The 23,640-nt window shown below is 31.5% G+C and overlaps 1 protein-coding gene across 1 annotated transcript; it reads right to left on the bottom strand.

The window, feature by feature from the left end:
- Positions 1-12,807: 12,807 nt before the first annotated feature.
- Positions 12,808-22,735, bottom strand: LOC107927114 (zinc finger CCCH domain-containing protein 14). Its single transcript, XM_016858107.2, has 2 exons — positions 21,852-22,735; positions 12,808-16,956 (listed from the first exon to the last, which is right to left on the bottom strand). Exons 1-2 carry the CDS (start codon positions 22,434-22,436, stop codon positions 16,681-16,683), a joined length of 861 nt encoding a protein of 286 aa, XP_016713596.1. The 5' UTR covers positions 22,437-22,735; the 3' UTR covers positions 12,808-16,680.
- Between the last annotated feature and the right edge of the window lie 905 nt (positions 22,736-23,640).

The following is a 23,640-nucleotide window of genomic DNA, read 5'->3' as shown; positions in this document are numbered from 1 at the left end:
TTCATTGTAGGAGACTAAATGACCATTTTCTCCCTATTAAAATTGGCTTTAAAAAGAATTCAGAACCAAAATTCCACAAATTTTCCCTTCAATAACTGTCATAAGATTTAATTCTACAGATCAAATTTACGACCTCCATTATCACAACGTTATCAAAGGACTTCTCACTTGCTGGTGTCTAGGTATCAACGTTGCAACCTTAGAGATCATGTTACGACATTAAGGGCTGGCGTCCAAACTTCAACACTTTTCATGTTGCAAGTTAACTCACATCCATATCTCCTTCAATATGGGATGAATGCATGCAACGCTTTCGAGCAACTCACGTCGCGACTTTTCCTTTAAGTCTCAACTTCTCATTTCACACAGTTTGTGCCGTCACAATCTCATTCTAATTAATGTCACAACATTCAAGCTGAACATCTCCTAGCCTCTCAAAATAATAACTCACATAGTGACCATGATCAATGTCAACTTGTGACATTGCCCTATTTCTACAAGTCTCTCATGTTTTACTTGCCATGGTCCTCCTAACTCTCTAACATAACCAAATTAAGCACAACATAAGTATCACTTACTTCATAAAACTTGAATAATGTTAAAACACTAAAAATGGCATAAAAACACAGCTAAAGCTAAATGCACCATATCTAAATACTAACAGCTAGAAGGCTCAATTTCACTTAAAAACAAGCTAAAGTAAGCATGAAAATGCCCTAATTGTATATATTAAATTATAGCACATCAAAGCTATTCTGCTCTATTTAAGAGCATTTATCTTCAGCTTTCTCTCTCTTTATATATTTTTACACCTCTTTAGCAAAAACCATCATTTAGTCTTACCATATCATATGGGGATGTTCTACCTCACCTCGTTTACACCATAAACATATCACTCTCCATATACTTTATTTCCAATTACTTTGCATACTTTGTTTGATAGTTGACTTGACTGTCAAAGTGTATCTCAAAGGATAACCTTCAACGATTTTCATGTTTGTCTCCTCATTATAGGCCTCTGAATGAAGCTTGCTCTCACAGTCATTCACAAGGGACCAAGCCACAACCAAGTAACATTGTTTGTTCAAGACTCTCTTCATGGGAGAAGACTATTCCTTGATATCATCGTTCGTCTGAGACTCCCTTTATGAAAAAAGGCCATTCCATAATGTCACTAAATCTCATTTGTCTGAAGGCTTCCCCATGAAAGAAATACACTCCTTGGCACAATCTCATATCTCACAAGGATACTTCTTGGCATAATCCATTCAAGACCATTTGCTACAAGGAATCACCTCTCCTCTCATAAGGCCAAAGTTATTCACCAAGTCAAATAAGAGATCCCCTCTTGTCACTTCACCACTTTTATCAAACATGTTTGTAGACTTCACCATCTTATTCCTCACTGTTAGATCTGGTTTCCTAACTGTAGCATATTCATTTCGTATACTTGTATTTTTTGAACAAATTGGTTAATAATAATATCCATTAACTACATTAATACCCTTTGTATATTATCCTTAATATTTTTACATGCAAAACAAAATAGAAGAAAATAAAATATTGACTTACTAGTTATCTAATGTTTTAACTAATACTAAGTGGTATTATATGGTCAGATTGTAATACAAAAAGCCAACTTGTATTAGTAGATGAACCAAAATATGTCCTTAGTCTAATCGGAAATGAGCAAAGTGATTAAAAGACTAATATGTCATTTATCAAATCCAATTAGGGAGATGTTTTATCTTGAGCATCCAAGCGAATGACTCCCAAAAGATAGAGACATAGGTGTAACTTACTAGATTGACAGTACATCAGACATGACACAAGTGTAATAGATCCTAGATTCATTTATGGGTTTATTCACTTATGACATTCATAATGCGGCATACCTTAATCCTGAATGGATGATGGACTATGTATATGTAACTCGTATACTTTGATGTTAGTAAAAGGTAGAGTTCAAATAGATAAAGAACTGAAAGCTAGTGCGTAAGGTATATAACTTCTGCAGTATGTAGCATCATTCATAATAGTAGAATTCATAGCCCAACTAATGGGTAAATGAAATTCTTTCATCGACATTACATGATAGATAGAAAGTAAACATGGCCATAGGTTGCTTGTCTTTGTGATAAATGACTTATTTACTATTTGATAGTAATTGACTTTTCATAAAGGAAGATGTAATGATTATCATGAGATAAAATAGGATCATATTGGGAGAACATATTTATCCCAAAGAAATTAATCATATCCTATGAGGGTAACACGCTAATGACAAGGTCATTGGATAATCACTGATTAAGTAGCTTTTGTAATGGTATTTGAGAAAAAAATAAAATAAAAATAAAAATAAAAACACACAGAAATTTTACGTAAAAACCCTTTCGAGAAAAAACCACGGGCAGAGGAGAAAAAAATTCACTATGTCGAAAATTTGAATCAATACAAGAGGAATAGACTATGTCTATTTATAGGCTTATAAAGCCATATTCTAGTAGGATTGAAACACCGTATCATAATCAATATAAAATAGATGGAGTTTAATAAGGTTTAAAAAACCTTATTCTAAAATAAAATAAAAGAAGTCTAGTTCTATATGGATTTTACTTTTATTTTATTTTCCATCGTATTTTATTTAAATAAGAATTTGGGTCACTTAATTCTAACAATCTCCACCTTGACACAAATTCTCAATGAACAAGTTCTTCATCGCGAACTTTCAATAAACAAGTTCTCCACCTCTTCCATAAAACCCCTTAAGGGTTTAACTTCAACAATGAACACCAACTAAGTCTAAGCAATGCTCAAACTTGGTTATAGAAAGTGACTTAGTCATCATATCTACAGGATTTTCATGAGTACTAATTTTGCTCACAACAATATCACCACGAACAATAATATCACGAACAAAATGATACCAAACATCAATGTGTTTTGTTCTCTCATGAAACATTTGATCTTTTGTAAGAAAGATGGCACTCTGACTGTCACAAAATACTGTGCTGATTTGAAGGTCTTCATTGAGTTCACTAAAGAGTCCTTTCAACCAAATAGCTTCTTTACAAGCCTCAGTAATCACCATGTACTCAGCTTCAGTGGTAAACAAAGCGACTGTAGATTGCAAAGTGGCTTTCCAACTGATTGCACAACCTCCGATTGTAAAGACATAACCTGTGAGAGAGTTCTTCTTTTACCAAGGTCTCTAGCAAAATCAGCATCAACATACCCTATGACTCCATCTTTAGTTCTTCCAAACTGTAAACAAACATTAGTAGTACCTCGTAAGTATCTTAGAATCGACTGAACTGCTTTCCAGTGTTCTTTACCGGGATTCGCCATGTATCTGCTAACTGCACTGACTGCATATGATAAATCTGGACATGAACAAACCATAGCATACATGAGAGATCCCACTGCACTAGAGTATGGAACATGTGACATGTACTCAATCTCATCATCTGATTATGGAGACAAAACTGATGAAAGTCTGAAATGGGCTGCTAAAGGAGTACTAACAGGCTTAGCACTTTGCATATTGAACCTGCAAAGAACTTTCTCAATGTACCCTTTCTAACTTAGGTACAATTTACTTGTTTTTCTATCTCTGAGAATCTCCATTCCAAGTATCTTCTTTGTTGGTCCTAAATCTTTCATCTCAAATTCTTTACTTAGTTGGGTTTTGACATTTCTTATCTCTCCTTTATCTTTTGCTGCTATCAACATGTCATCAACATAAAGAAGTAGATATACAAAAACACCATCATTGTTTTTCTTAAAGTAAACACAACTGTCAAAACTACTTCTTTTGAAATCATAAGAAGTTATAAAGGAATCAAACCTCTTGTACCACTGTCTTGGTGACTGTTTGAAACCGTAAAGGGACTTTTTCAGCAAGCAAACATAGTCCTCTTTTTCTGAGACTATAAAACCCTCTGGTTTTTGCATGTAAATATCCTCCCCAAGTTCTCCATGCAGAAATGTAGTTTTTACATCTAACTGCTCAAGCTCCAAATCATGCATGGCCACAATAGCAAGCAAAGCTCGAATCGAACTATGCTTAACAACTAGAGAGAACACATATGTGAAGTCCACTCCTGGAATTTGACTGTAACCCTTTGCAACAAGCCTTGCTTTATATCTGGGTTCTTCAACTCATGGAGTCCCTTCTTTCTTTTTAAACACCCATTTACAACGAACAACCTTTTTACCTTTAGGAAGTTTCACAAGGTCCCATGTTCTGTTTTTGTGGAGTGATTCCATCTCTTCTTGCATAGCAAATATCCATTTTTTGAGTCTTCACAGCTAACCGCCTTAGAATAATTAGATGGCTCTTGATTCACATCTATATCTTCAGCCACATTTAAAGCATAAGCAACTAGATTAGCCTTGGCATACTTCTTTGGAGGTTTAATTTCTCTTCTAGTTCTATTTTTGGCGATAGAGTATTGTGGTGAAGAAGCAACTCTATTCTCAATTTTTTTTCTGGCTTGAGGAGTCGACTCTGTATTAATCTGATGCTCCATCTGCTTTTGATTTTTTTATTGGAAGAGTTTTTAAGAGATAAGTTAGGTAGCATAGCTGTTTCATCAAAAACAACATCTCTGTTAATCACAAATTTTCTATTTTCAGGACACCATAACTTATACCCTTTTACACCAGCTTTATAACCAAGAAAAACGTATTTAATAGATCTCGGTTCCAATTTTCCATTATCAACATGAGCATACGCAAGACACTCAAAAGTCTTTAAATTAGAATAATTAGCAAGATTACCAGACCATACCTCTTGTGGAGTCTTTTTCTCAATGGCAATGGATGGAGATTGGTTGATTAAAAAACATGCAGTAGAGGCTGCTTCGGCCCAAAATGACTTCGATAAGTTGGCATTTGACAACATACATCGAACCTTCTCCATGATCGTTCTATTCATTCGTTCTGCAACGCCGTTTTACTGTGGAGTATGACGAACTGTCAAGTGTCTCATGATCCCTTCTGACTTGCACAATCTATTAAACTCATCAAAACAGAACTCTAAGCCATTGTCTGTGGGGAGGTATTTTATCTGTTTTTCCGTCTATTTTTCAATCATAATTTTCCAAGACTTAAATGCGGAAAACACATCGCTTTTCTGCTTCAGGAAGAACGCCCAAACTTTTCTGGAAAAATCATCAATAAAGGTTGGCATATAATTAACTCCACCTCTCGAAGGCACTCTGGATGACCCCCACAGATCAGAATGAATATACTCCAACATTCCCTTCGTGTTATGGATTCCTCTAGTGAATCGAACTCTCTTTTGCTTTCCAAAAACACAGTGCTTACAGAAATTTAGTTCGCAAATTCCTTGCCCATCAATAAGTCCTCTTTTACTCAATTCTACCATGCCATTCTCACTCATATGCCCTAAGCGCATATGCCAAAGTTTAGTAATATAATCATCTGACAAGGAAGAGGAAGCGACAGCTGCATCACTAGTAACAGTAGAACCTTGTAAAACATATAACTTAGAAGTTTTTCTTTGCCCTTTCATCACAACAAGGGAACCTTTGGAAATCTTTAAAATCCCACTTTCAGCTGTATATCTGTACCCTTTTGAATCAAGAGTACTCAACGAAATTAAATTTCTCTTCAATTATGGAACATGCCGTACTTCACTAAGTGTTATGAAAACTCCATCAAACATCTTAACTTTAATTGTTCCAACACCTGCGATTTTACACGAAGCATTATTTCCCATCAAAACAACACCTTCAGACACTGTTTCGTAAGTTGTAAACCAATCCCGATTGGGACTCATGTAGAAGGTGTAGCCTGAATCAAGTATCCATTCCCCGCTTACTTTAGAATCATTGACAGAAGCAACTAGAAGTTCACCATCGCCGTAATATTCTACAACATCGGCTTCATCGGAATTTTCTGGTTGTTTTCCCTTTTGATTCGCAGCCTCCCTTTTAATCTTATTTTGTAGCTTATAGCACTCAGATTTAATGTGCCCTTTCTTCTTGTAGAAGTTACAAGTTTTACCTCTATTTGAAGACTTCGATCTACCTTTAGATTTACCACGAGGATTCCGTTCCTATGTCCTACCGCGATCATCATCAGCATTTCGATCTTGTCTCCCACGAATAATGAGACCCTCTCTTTGAGAGTCGGGTTTAACCATAAGATGCTTCATCTTATCATACGAGGTTAAAGAATCATATACCTCAACAACTGTGAGAGACTTGCAGCTATATAAAATCGTGTCTCTAAAGGTTGAATAAGACGGGGGCAACGAATAAAGTAGAATCAACCCTAAATCTTCTTTATCATACTGAACCTCCATGGCCTCCAAGTTTGAGAGAATTTCTTTAAACACTGTTAAGTGTTCGTGTACAGACGCACCTTCCTCCAAATGATGAGCATAAAGACGCTGCTTCATATGAAACTTGCTTGTTAGAGTTTTCGACATACATATTTGTTCTAGCCTCTTCCATAATGCAGTGGCAGTCTTCTCTTTCATCACATCCTGTAAAATTTCGTTGGACAAATGCAGATGTAATTGTGTTAATGCCTTTCGATCCTTACGCTTCTTCTCTTCATCTGTTAATGTCGAAGGCATCTTATCTATCCCTAGCAAGGCATCCTCCAGATCCATCTGTGCAAGAACTACTTGCATCTTAATTTACCACAACACAAATCTGGTGTTGCGATCCAACAGCGGAATTTCATACTTCAAAGACGCCATTACCGTGATCGAGATGAATAACCTGGAAGCTCTGATACCAATTTGAGAAAAAATAAAATAAAAATAAAAACACAAATTTTACGTGGAAACCCTTTCGAGAAAAAACCACGGGCAGAGGAGAAAAAAATTCACTATGTCGAAAATTTGAATCAATACAAGAGGAATAGACTATGTCTATTTATACGCTTGCAAAGCCATATTCTAGTAGGATTGAAACACCTTATCCTAATCAATATAAAATAGATGGAGTTTAATAAGGTTTAAAAAACCTTATTCTAAAATAAAATAAAAGAAGTCTAGTTCTATATGGATTTTACTTTTATTTTATTTTCCATCGTATTTTATTTAAATAAGAATTTGGGTCACTTAATTCTAACAGTATTTAATTAGGGAGAGCTCAATTACAATACTATAATAGAATTATTTCGTGAGTAAATAAGTTTATAATTAATAGACGAAAAGTTGGAACTTAATTATAAATTGTTTGAGTCATAATTACACATGCCCAATTGATCCCTTCGCTAGCTCGTTGAAACCAGAATTGAATTGCATGTAGAACCAAATGAACAAAATTGATGAAACTAGAGAAATGGGTTGCATTCACAAATGAATGCATTTCACATTGAGTATAAAAACAACTTGAGAATTATGTTAAAAAATGGAATTAAATTAATTAGTCATTACGAATCTACTGATTATAGAAATTAAATATATAGATTCTTTTACGATAAAGTCGTCATGACTCTAACAAAATTAGAATTGTATTGAGAAAATTATTTAATTGAGAAATTAATTTAGTTAATTTAATTTAATTAATATTTATATTGGAAATAAAAAACAAATATTGGGTTGGATTAAATTATGAAGTGTTGGGTTAAAAGTCCAAGATGCACATATAATTGGACCCAATACATGAGAGACCTAATCCCCCTCATTTTGCATATGAAGGGTGACAACCTTAGTGTTTTTATCTAGGGTTTGCCCCATCTCCTAGTTAGATTAGGGTTAGGCTAGGAGAGTGTTTTTCTATTAAATAAAATTTATTTGTGTTATACTTATTCAATTAAGATTCTCTTACCTCTACATATAAATAGATGACACTGGTAGAGCTATTTACAAGTTTTTACACATAAGTTTCATATATTGTTATTCTGTCAGAAAGTCATGAAAATTTATTTTCTTAGAATAAATTTTATGTTCTGGGAATAATAATTTCTACCAGTTTCTATTGAGAGAATTACTTTCCTACTGAAAGTAATAAATCATTTTTGGTTCTGTGTTTGGTTCTTATTGTTTGAGTCTACACTCAACACAATTTTAGGTACGAGGATAGCGAAGAAGGTAATTGGATTGAAAGTCGGGAATGTTTTTGTAACACCCCAAATTTTTAGATTTTTTGAATATCTTTGTCATATAATTTGATTTGGAGTGTTGGTTAAGTACCCTAGAGTTTGTTTTAGGTCCTAAGTTTGAATCTCTTGTGTTGAAATTTTTATTTAATTTTAACTTTATGTTGAGCTTGAGCCTTAAGGCTTAGATTATTTTATTAGTTGGGTTGTGACAACAATGAGCTTGGTGGTGCAGTAGTTAGGCATTTGGTTATCTCTTGGTCTTGAGTTAGAGTTTTGTTATGTGCAAGTATGGAACATTTTTGGCTTAGCCTTTTGTTAGTTATGGAGTTTCCTGTAAATTATAAATCTGGTGGGTGGTTTTGGATCAAACTAATCTTTTAAATATTTTATTTTATTTTATTTTATTAAAAAAAATCCCTAAACTTTCTCATTGGGAATTGTCAAAATCACCCTCCCTTATTAGTCTGCACATTCTTTTCTTTCTTTCAATTTTGTTTCATATTTTATTTCTGTTCTTTTATTTGATTCATCCTTTTGCCAATGTCACCACTTTTCTTTTTCTATTGAATCTTTGCAAATTCTTCTTTTATTGCATAAGTACACCGTTAAGGCCTATTGTGACCCCGGTTTTCACTCATTCTTTCTTTTTGTCGTGGTGGTCTTGGTCATGTTGGTAAGTTGTGGGAAGGTTGACTCTTTTCTAAGTTGGGGTTTTGTTTTTCTAAACATAAATCTGTTGGTTAATGATTTCTTTTTATTGATTTGGTGTTGTGGTTTGTGATTGTGGTTAGGGGAAGAATGTGTGCTGATAGATGATCCTTTAGCAAATTAAGTTCTTAGAGGAGTTGCTATAAGTTGCAATAAGTGTTCGTTATTAATTTAGGGACTGTTCTCTTGAGAGGAAAAATGAATTTAAGTGGAAATATTTGTGCTAAATCGAAGTCGTAAATGTTTGGTTTTGGTGTTGTTTGCAGGGTTCTAAGTGTTCAATTGTGTGGTGGAATAACTTCACTATTAAGTGTGTGAAAATGACCCTAAAACTCAATAGAAAAATGATAAATCATCAAAAAATGATAAATCATCAAACAGGGGGCTATTTTTGAAATTGCCCAGTGCCACATGGCCATGTGACAGGCCGTGTGATAGATCGTATGTGCCACATGGCTGTGTGTGTTTTTACAAACCGTGTGGTTAGGCCATGTGAAGCGCACGACTATGTGAAATTTTGCAGACCATGTGGATCACACAGGCTGGGTTTTTGGACCGTGTGGGCCACAAGGCTATGTGGGTTCGTTTGGCCAATTTCTAGGCCCGATTGAGGGTCGTTTGGGATACTCAAAATTTAGGTTCGTAAGCATATTACGGGGCTAGTAAAGCGTAAGTATAGTACGTAATTACATATGAATAAGCTTAAAGGTATGCTAGGTAGGATAATTTATAAATAAACCATAAGCTATGTTATGATCTATATGAAAATATGTGTATATGCTTGTTATATGCTATGTGATATAAGTATGTATGATATATGATTATGATATGCATGTGCTTTCCGGACAGGTTATGATATGACAGAGGAAGTGCTATATGGCAACTTGTACTGCAATTATGGTGACTAGACCGCAAATTTATGTATAGTAGCTTAGTTGCAAATATATTAGTGGCATACCAACACATATTGGTGTGATTGGATGGATGGACTCTTGTAGTCTTATATGGTGTGATTGGTTGGATGGATATGGTGTGTAGTGGTTGGGGATAGGATAGGATATGTTATGATATGATTTGATCCAATATTATATGCTATGGTCTGATCTGATATGTTATACTACTATTCGATATAACATGAAATGTTATGATATGAGAAGATGTGATTCGTATAAATCTTGATAAGGTATGAAATATTTGGAAAAATATGCTATGAAATGTTCTGTTATACATTTATAAATGTACTTAAATTATGGGTCAACTCGCACACTGGGCTTAAAGTTCACAATCTGTATGCTTTGTTTTAGGTAATCCTCCGACCTAGGAATGGACAATGACTCCAGAGCTCGGGTTTCACGATTTCAGATTATGCACTTAGACTTTTCTTTTTATTTTTTCATTATGGATATTTTGGACTGTTTTGGGTTTTTTATTTTTGTTATGGACTTTTTAATTTTTGGTTAGTTCGTTAGCATTATTTTGATATTTACTATGTAAAGGTTTTAAATGCCTAAAAGTGTTTAACTTATGATAATTAAAAATCAATCGCGGTTTTATACACAAAAAGTTATAAGGTTTTCTGCTTCAAGACTAATTAAGATTCTCCCAAAATGTTTTAGTAAACAAATTTTTTTCAAGTAAGTTGGTTTTGATTTTAACAATACAATTAAATTGTGAAAATCGTTGTGTTTTCAAAAAAGTTGAAAATCGTTGTGTTTTCAAAAAAGTTGTTCGATTAAATTTTCTATTTGTTAAAGTGGGTTTCCTTCTAAGCTAAATGTTTGTTTCTCTTGCTTGTACGATGTAATCTCTATAATCCGACCGTAACATCTAGGCCGTGTATAGGGTGTTACAATTTCGGATACATCTTGCACAAAACAAAAGTACTTTTTGAAAAATATTATTACCATAAATATTACAAACTAATTCGATTTTCGAAAATTTTAAATTTTCTTTATAACTAAAAATTATTTTTTTTAACATGATTTTTCTAATACTCACCACTAATGCACATTGTCCATGGACTCTCACTATTGCAGATAAGTTGTTGCGGATTGAAGAACTTTCTCATCTGCAACAATTTTCATGGTTTAAGGTTTATTAGTTTATGCAACTATTCGCTTGCAAACTTGAGTGTATCTTTAATCATTTCTCTTCACTTGTTAATTTTATTTGCAAATAAAGAGATATTATATTTTTTTAACAAGTGCTTATTGTATTTGTAATTTTCTATCGAAATAATATGATATAGGTTCAAATCATAGGTGATCATGGGCCGGGCCGGGCCGGGTTCGGGTCGGGCCCATACAATTTTTTAGGCCCGTCTACTAAGCTCCGGCCGGGCCCGAAATATGGGCCTAAAATTTTGCCCAAGCCCGGCCCGAAATAAAATTACTAAGCTCGAGCCCGGCCCGGCCCATATTAAATTTTTTTTATTTCATTAAATAAAAAAATTTAAAAAATAATAAATCAAATATATTTAAAAACATGAAAACAAATATTAAAACAAATAAAAATAATACTAAAACAATTCTTAAAACAATACACAAATTAATAATATAATAAAAAACGGTTATATTAAAAATTTAAAATAATTAAAAATAAAATAAAATAATATATATTAATATATAATTCGGGCCGGGCCGGGCTCGGGCCAAAAAGCTCTTACCCGTGGCCCGGCCTGTTTTCTAAACGGGCCTCATTTTTTTGCCCAAGCCTATTTTTCGGGCCTATATTTTTACCCAAACCCTCCCATTTTTCGGGCGGGCCTTCGGGCCGGGCCGGGCCGCCCAGCCCATGATCAGCTCTAGTTCAAATTGCACTAATAAATTATGAATTAAAGCAAAACCAATTAAGTTCTAATTATAATTTTATTAAATTTTTTAAATTATACCTAATTTAATTTTGAGTCACTTGTTCATGTCATTCTTAGTTCGAATCAATTTTCGATTCATATCAATTTTGAGTTCAAATCACTTTTAGGTTTGAGTTTAAATTGTTGGAGTTATTACTTTTGATAGTAAAATTAAGTTGGATTGAGTTTTTAAGTAACATACATTAGTATTTAAAGTCAAAGAAATGGAATAAAACTGTTAGTTGATGTGTTTAGGATTGCTATTTCTAGTGTTTGCTATTTTTAATGTTTTCTATTTTTAGGAGTTTTATTATTTGAATTTATGTTTGATGCTTAACTTTAGGAACATATTGTTAGTAAGTTGTTGTTTTCACTTACTATAAATTATGAACCTTATTGAATAATATTCATCTGTTCAGTTTTCTTTTCTGATAAAATACCAAAAATTGGTAAGCAGAGCTTTTTTCTTAAAGGTCATGTGTTAGTTTTTGTTGCTTTATGGAAGCTAAAATTAATTTCTCTTCAATTACGCCGCCTATTTTTTATGGAGATAATTATTAGATTTGGGTACTGCAAATAGAGACTTACTTGGAGGTTATAGATCTTTGAGAAGCAGTGGAAGAAGACTATGAGATTCCTATATTGCCTACCAACCGTACCGTGGCACAGATCAAAACACAAAAAGAAAAAAAGACAAGGGAATAAAAGGCAAAAACTTGTTTATTTGTTGCATTTTCACCAACTATTTTCACATGAACTATGTCTCTAAAGTCAACAAAAGAGATATAGGATTATCTCAAGACTAAGTACTAGAGAGATGAAAGAATTCGTGGGATGCAAGTGTTGAATCTTGTACGTGATTTTGAGCTACATAAGATAAAGGAGACTAAGACAGTCAATGAGTATTCTAAAAGGCTCCTTAACATAGCCAATAAGGTCAAGTTGCTAGGTTCTTCTCTAGCAGATTCAAGGATTATGGAGAAAACCCTTGTAACAGTATCTGAAAGGTGTGAGGCTACCATCACCACTTTAGAGAACATGAAGGATATGTCAATGATTACTTTGACGGAACTCTTAAGTGCTTTACAAGCACAAGAGCAAAGGCGTGTAATGAGGCAAGAAGGAGTCGTTGAAGGTGCCCTACCAGTTAAGCATCAAGATGATGGAAAGAACATGAGGCCGAAGAACAAAAAGATTCATGCTACGAGTGGAGAAAGCTCTGTATTTAGGAACAAAAGTAAAATTGGAAATAGAATATCATGACTAAAGAAGAATTATCCTCTATGTCAACATTGTAGCAAGAAACGTCGCCCTCTTTTCAAGTGCTGGAGAAGACCAGATGGAAAGTACAAAAAGTGTAACCAAATGGGACATGAGGCTGTTATTTGTAAGTACAAAAATCAGCAACAAAGAGATGAAGCACAAGTGGCAGATCAAGAAGAAAAAGATTAGCGTTGTTGCAATTTGTTTCACTAGTCACGAAACAAATGAAAGCTGGCTCATTGATGGTGGTTGCACTAATCATATAATACATGATAAAGAGTTGTTCAAAGAACTGAAGAGTACCGAGTCCAAAAAGGTTAGAATTGGGAATGATGACTATATTACAGTCAAAGTAAAGGGCACTATAGCCATTACAAGTTATTCAGGTACCAAGTTCATTACTGATGTTTTATATGTACCTAATATTGATAAAAACCTATTTAGTGTTGGTCAATTAGTAGAGAAGGGATTCAAAGTGAAGTTCATGGAAAAGGCATCTATAATAGAGGATACTATAGGACAGAAGATGTTTGAAGTTAAGATGGTAGGAATGGGAGTTTTTCCCTCAATCTAGTGTAGGAAGAGCAATCAACTTTTCTAATCAAAGAAAACCTCACAATGCTGTGGCATAAAAGGCTCGGACACTATCACCATCAGGGGATACTGCAGATGAAGTCTAAAAGGATGGCAATTGATCTTTCGGAACTTGTTGATTACATATCGACATGTAAAGCTTGTCAATTTGGAAAACAAAATAGAAAGCTATTTCCCAAGACAGCGTGGAGAGACACTTTTAAGTTTCAATTGATTCACACAAACATTTGTGGACCTCAAAAAACTCCTTCATTTACAAGTAGTCGGTATTATGCTGCTTTTATTGATGATTTTACAAGAATGTGTTGGATCTTCTTCTTAAAATTCAAATCAGAAGTAGCTGGAGTATTTTGTAAATTCAAGAAGACTGAAAATCAAAGTGGCAACCACATTACAATATTAAGGTCCGATAATGGCAAGGAGTATACATTAGAAAATTTCAATGCATTTTGTGAAGAATATGCCATTGAGCATTAGTTAATAGCTCCTTATACTCCGCAACAAAATGGAGTTAGTGAAAGGCAAAACAAATACACCTTAGACATGAATAGATGTATGTTGCATGAGAAAAAATTACCTAAAAAGTTCTAGGCAGAAGCAACTTATACCGCGGTTTTCCTACAGAATAGTCTGCCCACAAAAGCGGTCAAAGATCAAACATCATATGAGGCCTGGTATGGTCATAAACCATTTTTAAATTTTCTCAAAATATTTGGTTGTTTGTGTTTCACTCACGTTTCACAGATCAAGAGAGACAAGTTAGTCAAAAAGGCACTTCCATGAGTCTTTATTGGCTATAGCACTATTACAAAAGCTTATAAAATTTTCCAACCGCAGTCTGGGAAATTTGTTACAAGTAGATATGTTCATTTCGTGGAAGATAAAGAGTGGAACTGGGATGAGAAAAGTGGCCAAAACACAACAGATGTAAAGCTTAATTTTCCTGTTTCAACCACAGATAAAGATGAAAATTGGCTGAATAAGTTGGTGGATGATGCTTTAACAAGGGGTACTAGGTTGCTCATTGACATTTATGCAAGATGTAATATAGTTGTGAACCTGAATATTTTGTCACAGCAATGAAAGACATAAAATGGGTGGCTGCAATGAATGAGGAGTTGTCTATGATAAGAAAAACAAAACATGGGAGTTGGTTGATCGACTCCATGATAGGAAGGTGATTGGAGTCAAGTGGGTGTACAGAACCAAGCTTAATGTTGATGGCTCAATCAACAAGCACAAAGTAAGACTTGTGGCCAAAGGCTATGCACAAGTTTTTAGCGTGGAGTATTCAGACACCTTCGCACCAAATGCTTGTTTGGACACCATAAGACTTTTACTTGCTGTAGCTACTCAAATGAATTGGAGATTGCATCAGCTTGATGTAAAATCAACTTTTTTAAATGGAACTTTGCAGGAAAAAAATTACATTGTGCAGCTTGAAGGTTTTGTGAATAAAGGAGAGGAAGAAAAGGTGTTTCTTCTCAAGAAGGCTCTTTATGGGCTGAAACAAGCTCCAAGAGCTTGGTACAGCAAGATAAATGATCATTTGCTGAGCTTGGGTTTTGAAAAAAATATTTCTGAAACCACTCTTTATGTCAAAAGTCAAAATAATGATATTTTCATAGTCTCTCTTTATGCTGATGATCTCTTGCTAATGGGAAATGAAGCACAGTTGCTTGAGGAATTCAAGTAAGAGATGATGAAGGTTTTTTAGATAATAGATCTCGGCCTTTTCCTTGGAATGGAAATTAAGCAAGCTAAGCATGAAGTATTCATCTGCCAAAAAAAGTATGCCAAGGAAATCTTGAAGAAATTCAAAGTTGAAGAATACAAGGAAGTGAGTACTCCTATGAATCAAAAGGAGAAGTTGTGTAAAGAAGATGGAGCTAATAAAGTTGCTGATGGATATCTTAGAAGTTTGATTGGTTGCTTAATGTATCTTACAGCAACACGTCCTGATATTTTAAATGATGCATTGTGCCAGTGAATTGCATTTCAGGGCTGCCAAGAGAGTAGTTCGTTATATTAAAGGCACGAGTAATTTTGGTGTTAAATTCACATAAGCAAGGAGTTCAAGCTTGTTGGCTTTTCTAAAGTGATTGGGAAGGTTCCATTTATGACTTGAGTATTACATCAGGCTATTGTTTTACTTTTGGATCTAGTGTCTTCTCATGGAGCTCGAAGAAGCAGGAAACTGTGGCTCAACCCATTGCTGAAGCAGAATTTGTTACTGCAGTAGTCGCTGTTAATCAAGCTTTGTAGTTGAGAAAACTATTCAGTGATCTTAAACTTGAATAGAAGGAAAGCACAAAGATTTTCGTTGATAATCAAGCTGCCATTGCAATTTCTCACAATCCAGTATTGAATTCATGGGAAGACTAAGCATTTCAACATTAAGCTTTTCTTTTTGAAGGAAGTACAAAAAGAATGTAATATTATACTGGTTAATTGCAAAACAGAGGAGCAGGTTGTAGATATCTTCACCAAGCCGCTCCTAGTAAGCAAATTTGAAGTTTTGAGAACAACACTTGGTGTTTGTAGCTCTTAAAGCAAGGAGTATTAGTTGATGTGTTTAGGATTGCTATTTTTAGTGTTTGTTATTTTTAACGTTTGCTATTTTTAGGAGTTCTGTTGTTTGAATTTATGTTTGATGCTTAACTTTAGGAACATATTGTTAGTGGATTTTTATTTTCACTTAGTATAAATTGTGAACCTTGGCTGAATAATATTCATCAGTTCAATTTTCTCCATCTGTTCAGTTTTCTTTTCTGATAAAATACCAACAAAAACTATTTAAATTAATTTCAATTATGTAATAGATAAATAAATAAAAACAGAAGAAATGTTTATTTATTTATTTTGCATTTGATGCATTTATCAAATTATCATTTCCTCTTATAAACAATTCTGCAACATAGTCCAATTAAAAAAGCAGATAATATCTCCCCAAAAAAAAGCAAATTAAATCACATAAATTCTCCCTTCAAATTTAAAAAATAAATCACATAAATTCAATAAGTAATCTCTTTTACGAGGAAAAATTATTTTCATAATTATGACCTTGAACAGAATGAGTTTCCCGCAGATATTTCTGATATTATTAGAATCAATTTATTTACATTTCTCTGTTTAAGCCAAATAATTGGTATTAAGCCGGAATTTAGTGGTGATTGTTATTCGGTAAGAGAGTGACGGAAGTGGCACCTGTGACCGTAGGGACAGATCTGACCAGCGAGGACCATTCGACAAGCCTGGGTCTTGTACCTTGGATGCCTAATAACAGGGCGTAACTCAGTGATGCCATGGGCAAATTGGCAATGCTCACCGTAAGGACATGACCCTATCTCTTCCCATGTATCACACAGTTCTGTCTTAGCCATTCCTTGATTGTATACATCCAATTCAATCGCCTTTTCTCTCCTCCAGTCAGATGACACTTGCACCCCAAGCTGTAAATTTGCTGAGTTATTATTTATTTTCTTCATAAAGCCACGGTGTTTGCATGGCTAAGGTAAAAGAATAAAAACGTAAAAGTATTATGGATTAATCTGTATTAAGAATTAAAATGTATTTTATTTTTCTATTTAAAAAAATAGATAAATTAGTTTCTATATGTTAGATAAAAAAATAAACCGACTCTTCTGCTAAAATTTTTATCTATTTCTATTATTAAAAAGGGGTCCATATATATTAGCATGAGGTAAATGTATCACGCTCATATTATTGTCTTATTATTCCGTCAATCGTGTCAATTTTTAATAATATAAATTGATAAAATTTTTAATATAAAGAATCAATTTACTTTTTAAACTAACATATGGAGACTAATTTAATCATTTTTTACATTCTTAATTTTTAATATAAAAACCTTTATAATACATTTACTAAATAATAATAAAAAAACTTAATAGTATTAAAAAAAACAAATAAGTTACATGATGTTTTTGAAAATATTTTAAAATTCATTTATATTGTTAGATATGTATATACGCATTAAAGTTGGTGAAAAGAATAAAAAGTTTTGAATTGTCTTTTAAGGAAATATTAATATATATATATATATATACTTGAGAAATCGAGTTTTTTTTAAGGGAGTATAGATTTTTTATAAATGCTTTTATTGTAGTATAAGTATCAATATTATATATATTAAGTACTTAGTTGAATTGGTGTCACTGATTAACTAAACACTAAGCATCAATGGTTAGGTGAGTGATGGTGAAAATATCTTTACTTTACAAAATAAATTATATTATTTTGATGATGTTTCTTTTTCCATTTTATATATTTTATATAGAAAAATATACACATAATAAAATTTAAACCCAGGCCTTTACAGTTTTCAACATCTATACTTTACCATTCAACTAAAACCTTATTTATTATTTATATATATATTTATTACATAATTTTGTTTCCTACATCATAAGTATGCCATAATCTAATTTAACTTTTATTTTTTTATTTTTTTTTCAATTGAATTTTTGTAATTTCACGCTGCATTAATTCAATTAAATAAATTTATCAACAAACTTAATATGTAACGATATATATATATATATATATATTTCTACATATATCATTATCTAAGATCTATATCTATAATTTATAAGTTATATAAAAGCATTGATTTGGAAAAACTTTTGAACAGGCTAATTTAACCTTTGTTGTTTATTATATTATTAAAATTTTCATTTTAAATATTTTTACTATTAATAAGATTTATCAAATTTATAGGTTAAAATTATTTACTTTATCATACTTATAAATAAGAATTTATATTTTATTACATGAATTTATATAATAAAAAAATAAAATTTTATATTAATTTATTTATATTTAAATTATTATTTTTATTAATAAAAAAAGTAAAAAAATGATATTAATTTTGTTTTAAATAGAAAATTTTAATTATTTATATAATAAGTAATTTTTTATTTGATATATAAATTTTTTATAATATAATCTAATATATTATATTTTTATTAATTATATGTTATCTATAAATTATTATCATCAACTTATTAACTATTAAGAAAAAAAATTTGAATAATGAAGAATTTAATTTATAACATATCCATTTTTACAGCCTTTTACAAATGCTTTAATAATCATGATTAGCAGTTTTCTATTAGCAGTATATTTTCATTATCAAAATAATTTATATATGTTATTTAATTACACAAAGTAAAATTTTATTGTATATTGAATTGGTAAAAATTATGGGCGAATCTAGGGGCTGGTAGGTGCTTAATCCTCCTAAAATAGAAAAATGTTATTTAGGTACTTTAGAAATTTTTAAAATTTTAAATTAGTAAAGGTAAAATTATACTTTGGTCTCCCTTAAAATTATAAAAATTTGATTTAATCTTTTAAAAATTATAAAGATATAGACTATTAAAAATTAAAATTTCATTTTGCCCATAAAAGTTTTTCTGACTCCGCCTTGGTAAAAACAATTTAATTATGATTTGAATTTTTATTATAGTAATATTTGCATGGTTAAGTAAGTATATTTTTATTATATTTCACACCCTCTACATAAAATAAATATATACTTTTGAAAAAAAGAAAGAAAGAATAGTTATCTTTAAAAAAAAAAGAAAGTTATTAATAAAAGCCGGCTGTGTTTTAAAGACTAAAGTAGTATGTAATCTTTGTAAAAAGAATATAAACATTAAAAATATATAAATACCTTAGTATATTATTATTTAGTGGATGATTTATTGATTCTATTTTATTTTTCTTGGTTAAATATAATTTGACTTATTCAGCACTAAACTTAATCATATATTTTATTATTAGTATAGATAAATAAATATGGGTGGAGAAATAAAAATATCATAAATACAAAATTTCAAGTTGTAGTCTATTGGTTAGGTGAATATCTATTTTAGGAATAGTAAAGGTTCGAATTCTCATTGTATAAAAAAGAATTATGGATATGATCAAAAATAAACTTATTCATAGGTTAGTTATCCAACCAAATCAAAAGGTTCGCCTAAAATTTATAGTAATATATAATGTAAACATTTTAAAAAATGTTAAGATGGTTATATATAAAATTTTAATAATTAATTTTTTTATAAAAATATTAATTTTAAATTAAAATAATATATATTAAAAAAAGTTAAAGGTGGGCTTAAAATAAGCTTAGGTTAGACACATTTTACAAATATGAAGGCGTTTGGGCAAAATTTTAAGTTCATATTCCAGGCAGGGCCGGACTTGGGCAAATATAAAATATATTAATATCATGCTTAAGTCTAACTCGACCTGTTCCAAACCTGATCCGATCGACCCTTGAACACCTCTAACTAAAATTAAATATATAAAAAATACTTTTTGCGAATATTTAATTTAATTTGCAACATTCATTTTTTAAAAGAAAAACTAATACAATTAATCTATACAACTATATATAAAAGGAAGGCCATAATAATGGACACTTGTCCATTGTTTATATATATATAACACTAATCTCTCTATCTTTTATATTATAGGAATGATTAAATTTTAATTTTATCCTTATATTTCGTTTAAATTTAAGATTTAATTTATATACTTTAACTTTGATATAAGTTGATGCCTCAACTTTTATAACATCATTAGTTAATCTATATATTCTATTTTAATTAAAATGATGTGGTGAATTTTTAAGAATTGTTAGCACCATTAAAATTTTATATTAAATTTAGGTCCATTACAATTTCTTTTGTTACATGGATACCTAAATTTTTAAATTTAAAAAATAGGGGACTAAATTCTTGAAAATAAAAGTATAAAAATTAAATTCTAAATTTTAACATTTAAATTTTTACTTTAGGATTTAGTCAAAAAAATAAATAATTAACCCAACGCAAAATGCGAGTAAAAACCATATTAATTATACTATCACTATGCTAATCTAAAAATTTAACTATGAATAAGATAATTATTTATATTAAAAATATGGCAAGCCTTCTATGTGAGTAAAAACTAAAAATTAGAAATACATGGAAAAAAGTTATTTCTATTTATTGAAAAAAAGGTAAACTATATTAGTAGTCATTCAATTTTGGTTTTTTTAGTCACTCAATTATGAAAAGTTACAAAATGGTCACTCAATTATTCAATTTTGTCTTTTTGGTCAACCAAATATCTTAGATATTTAAGTGTTTTCATTTTTACGTTAATTCGATGGTGACCAAAAAAAGATAAAATTAAATAGTTGAGTGACCAAAAAAATTTTATTAATAGTTAAGTGACCATTTTGTAGTTATTCATAGTTGGGTGATAAAAATGAAAGAAACCAAAGTTGAGTGACCTCTACCATAATTTACCCTTAAAAAATAGGAAGCTAGAAAAATATGATTTTTTTTTGCAAAGGGTTAATTTTAATTTTGAAAATAATAAAATTTATATAAATATATATCTCTTTATAGTTATATATTTTTTTTCTAGAATTTGAGTTTTTTTTTAATTTTATTGATTAACTTACTACTCATATCAAATTCAATAAATTTTTTTAAAGTTTAATCTAAATTTATATAATTTATACATTATTTAATCCCTAGTTGAGTTGGTGTGATTAGTCAACTGAACAACAATACAGTTAAAAAATTACTAAACTATCCTTACATATTTTGAAATAAGTTATATTCTAACAATGGTGGATTTTTATATTTTCAATAAAACCGGAATAAAATTTGCATATATTGAAATTTGAACTCATGCTACCAATATTTATAAAATGTTATCTTTACCATTTCAATCAAAGGTTTATTTTGATATTTTTATCAATTTCGATGGTATTACACAAATTTTCACTTATATTGTTTGTACATATTAATAATGTCATTAATTAAGATAGTATCATAAATCAACTTAATATTAATTTAAGAAAAATTGACAATACTATAATGAAAAATAGAGTACATTTAAAATTCTTAATTTGATGTATTTACTTATTTAATTTTTTTTACTCACAGTTTAAATTAATTTTTATTTTAATTTCATACATATTGCGTATGTGTTATTATTAATAGTTTATTTTTAAATACACTCTTTTGTTCTAAATATAATTTATACACGAATACATATGTGATAGAATTTCTTGTATATATTTAAATTATTGAAAAAAAAAACTAAGATACATCAATGTAATTGAAAAAAAATCAGATATAATTACTTCTTAAAATATAAAATCAAAATCATTTTCTTTTTATATGTAAAAAAAGTTATTCATATTTTATTTCGAAAATAGTATCCATGTTTTTTTAATGTATTGTGTATATATATAAAATTGTCAACTTGATCATTTCTCTCGCTGGCAGGAAATGAAAAAAAAAAACAATTAACTCACCAACGGATTAACGACTTGCTGCTGGTTTCTCGGACCTTGTTGGTGGTTGAGCTTAAGATAATTACTTGACCTCACCGAAACGCTCTTCGGCAGTTCTTTGCGTTGCAGGTTTCGGTTATTCATGACAGCCATGGACGAGAGATTCAAGAGCTTCATCAACTCATTGTTGGCCACGAGAAGATCGCTATTTTCTCTACGTAGCGTCTCAATGTCTCTATTGAGAGCTTGGAGACGAGCAAAGCAAATGTTATAGTGGTCGCAAAGTTGGTCGTACTCGAGGACAACACGAGCCTGGTTGAGGCGGTGTGTGGTGGCTGTGGCGTCGGATGTGAGGTTGAGATTAAGGTGGGGGTCATTGGATGAAGAGGAAGAGCAAGAGGAAGGCGAGAGGGGAAGGGAATGAGGTGGGAATATGAAGTTGTACATTGAAGAGAAGTCGGCTGCTATATCTTGATGGCACTGTTGGTGGTTGGTTTGAAATGGCGATGGTGATACATAGTTTTGGTCGTAGATGGTGGCACATGAGGTGGCTGTGGCGGGGAAAATGGTGTCTTGATCAGAAGATAAAGATGTTATTTTCTCCATGATGAATATCGTGCTGCACTAGGTAAAATCAAGACCAAGCATCAAAGTAGAAAATAAATTAGACCATGTATAGAAACAAAGATGAAATCATTTTTATATTATAAGGTCTGGTTTCTAAACCCAAATATTGTACCTAGGAATTTTCCAATTTAGAAGGAGGAAGGATTGAAAAATCCCTTGAAATCCCAATAAGGAATCTTGAATAAATAGGGAAAAAAAAAAGCCAAAGGGGATGTGGAACAGTTGGCGTAGAAGAAAGAAAAGGGTGAGAAAAAGGGGATAAAATATAGAGATTTTTATATGGGAAGAGAAAGTGTATGGTTGGGGAGAATGTTTTGGCGTAGTATGAAAGAAAGTGAGTTGGAGAACAGATTGGTTAAGAGGGGATTTTGTTTCCTTATTTTTGCTTACTATCATTGAGTTAGCTAAGATTAAGAGAGATGCTTTTTTCAATGCCATTTTTTAAGTAAGGTTAATAATTATCATTGTTTTGTTGCTTCTATTTCACAGCTTTAACTAACCATGGCCCCCCTCGTCAATCAACATATATATGTTGCCTAATATCTTATTCCATAATCAACAACCACTACCACTACCACTAGTCCATTCTAACTTTATATTTGGATTGAATTTGCCAATTTTTTTTTAAAAAAAAGTCAATCTAAAAAAATGGACGTTTTAAAGGAAATGAAATAGGGTGCGTTGTTTTAGTAAAAAATGAGTTTGGAACGGTAAACGAAAGGAGAGGATAATGAAAATTTCTGTTAAATTATGAAAGGAGATTGAGAAGATATGCTATAATATACATATTCGGAAAGGATGGTATGAAATAAAGAACACAACATTTTGTATCTTTTACTAATTATTTAATGTTATTTCAATATTTTTTAACTTGAATCCTAAATCTTGAACTTTGAACTTGAACCTCAGACTTTGAATCTTAGACCCTGAATCTTGGACCCTTGATTATAAACCCTAAATCTTAGACTCCTAACCCTAAATCTTAGACACTAAACCCTAGACCCTTAACCTTAAACCTTAAGTTCATGGTCCAGGGTCTAAGATTCAGGGTTCAAGGTCCAAAGTCTAGGTTTCAAGGTACAACGTTTAGGGTCCAAGGTCTAGGTTTTAAGGTCCAAGGTCCAAAGTCTAGGGTTTAATGTTCAGGTTCCAGGGTTTGGGATCTAGGGTCTAGGGTTTTTAG

This window comes from Gossypium hirsutum, chromosome A12, assembly GCF_007990345.1.
Source record: "Gossypium hirsutum isolate 1008001.06 chromosome A12, Gossypium_hirsutum_v2.1, whole genome shotgun sequence".
Taxonomy (NCBI): domain Eukaryota; kingdom Viridiplantae; phylum Streptophyta; class Magnoliopsida; order Malvales; family Malvaceae; genus Gossypium; species Gossypium hirsutum.
This window is presented reverse-complemented; position numbering and strand designations above follow the sequence as displayed.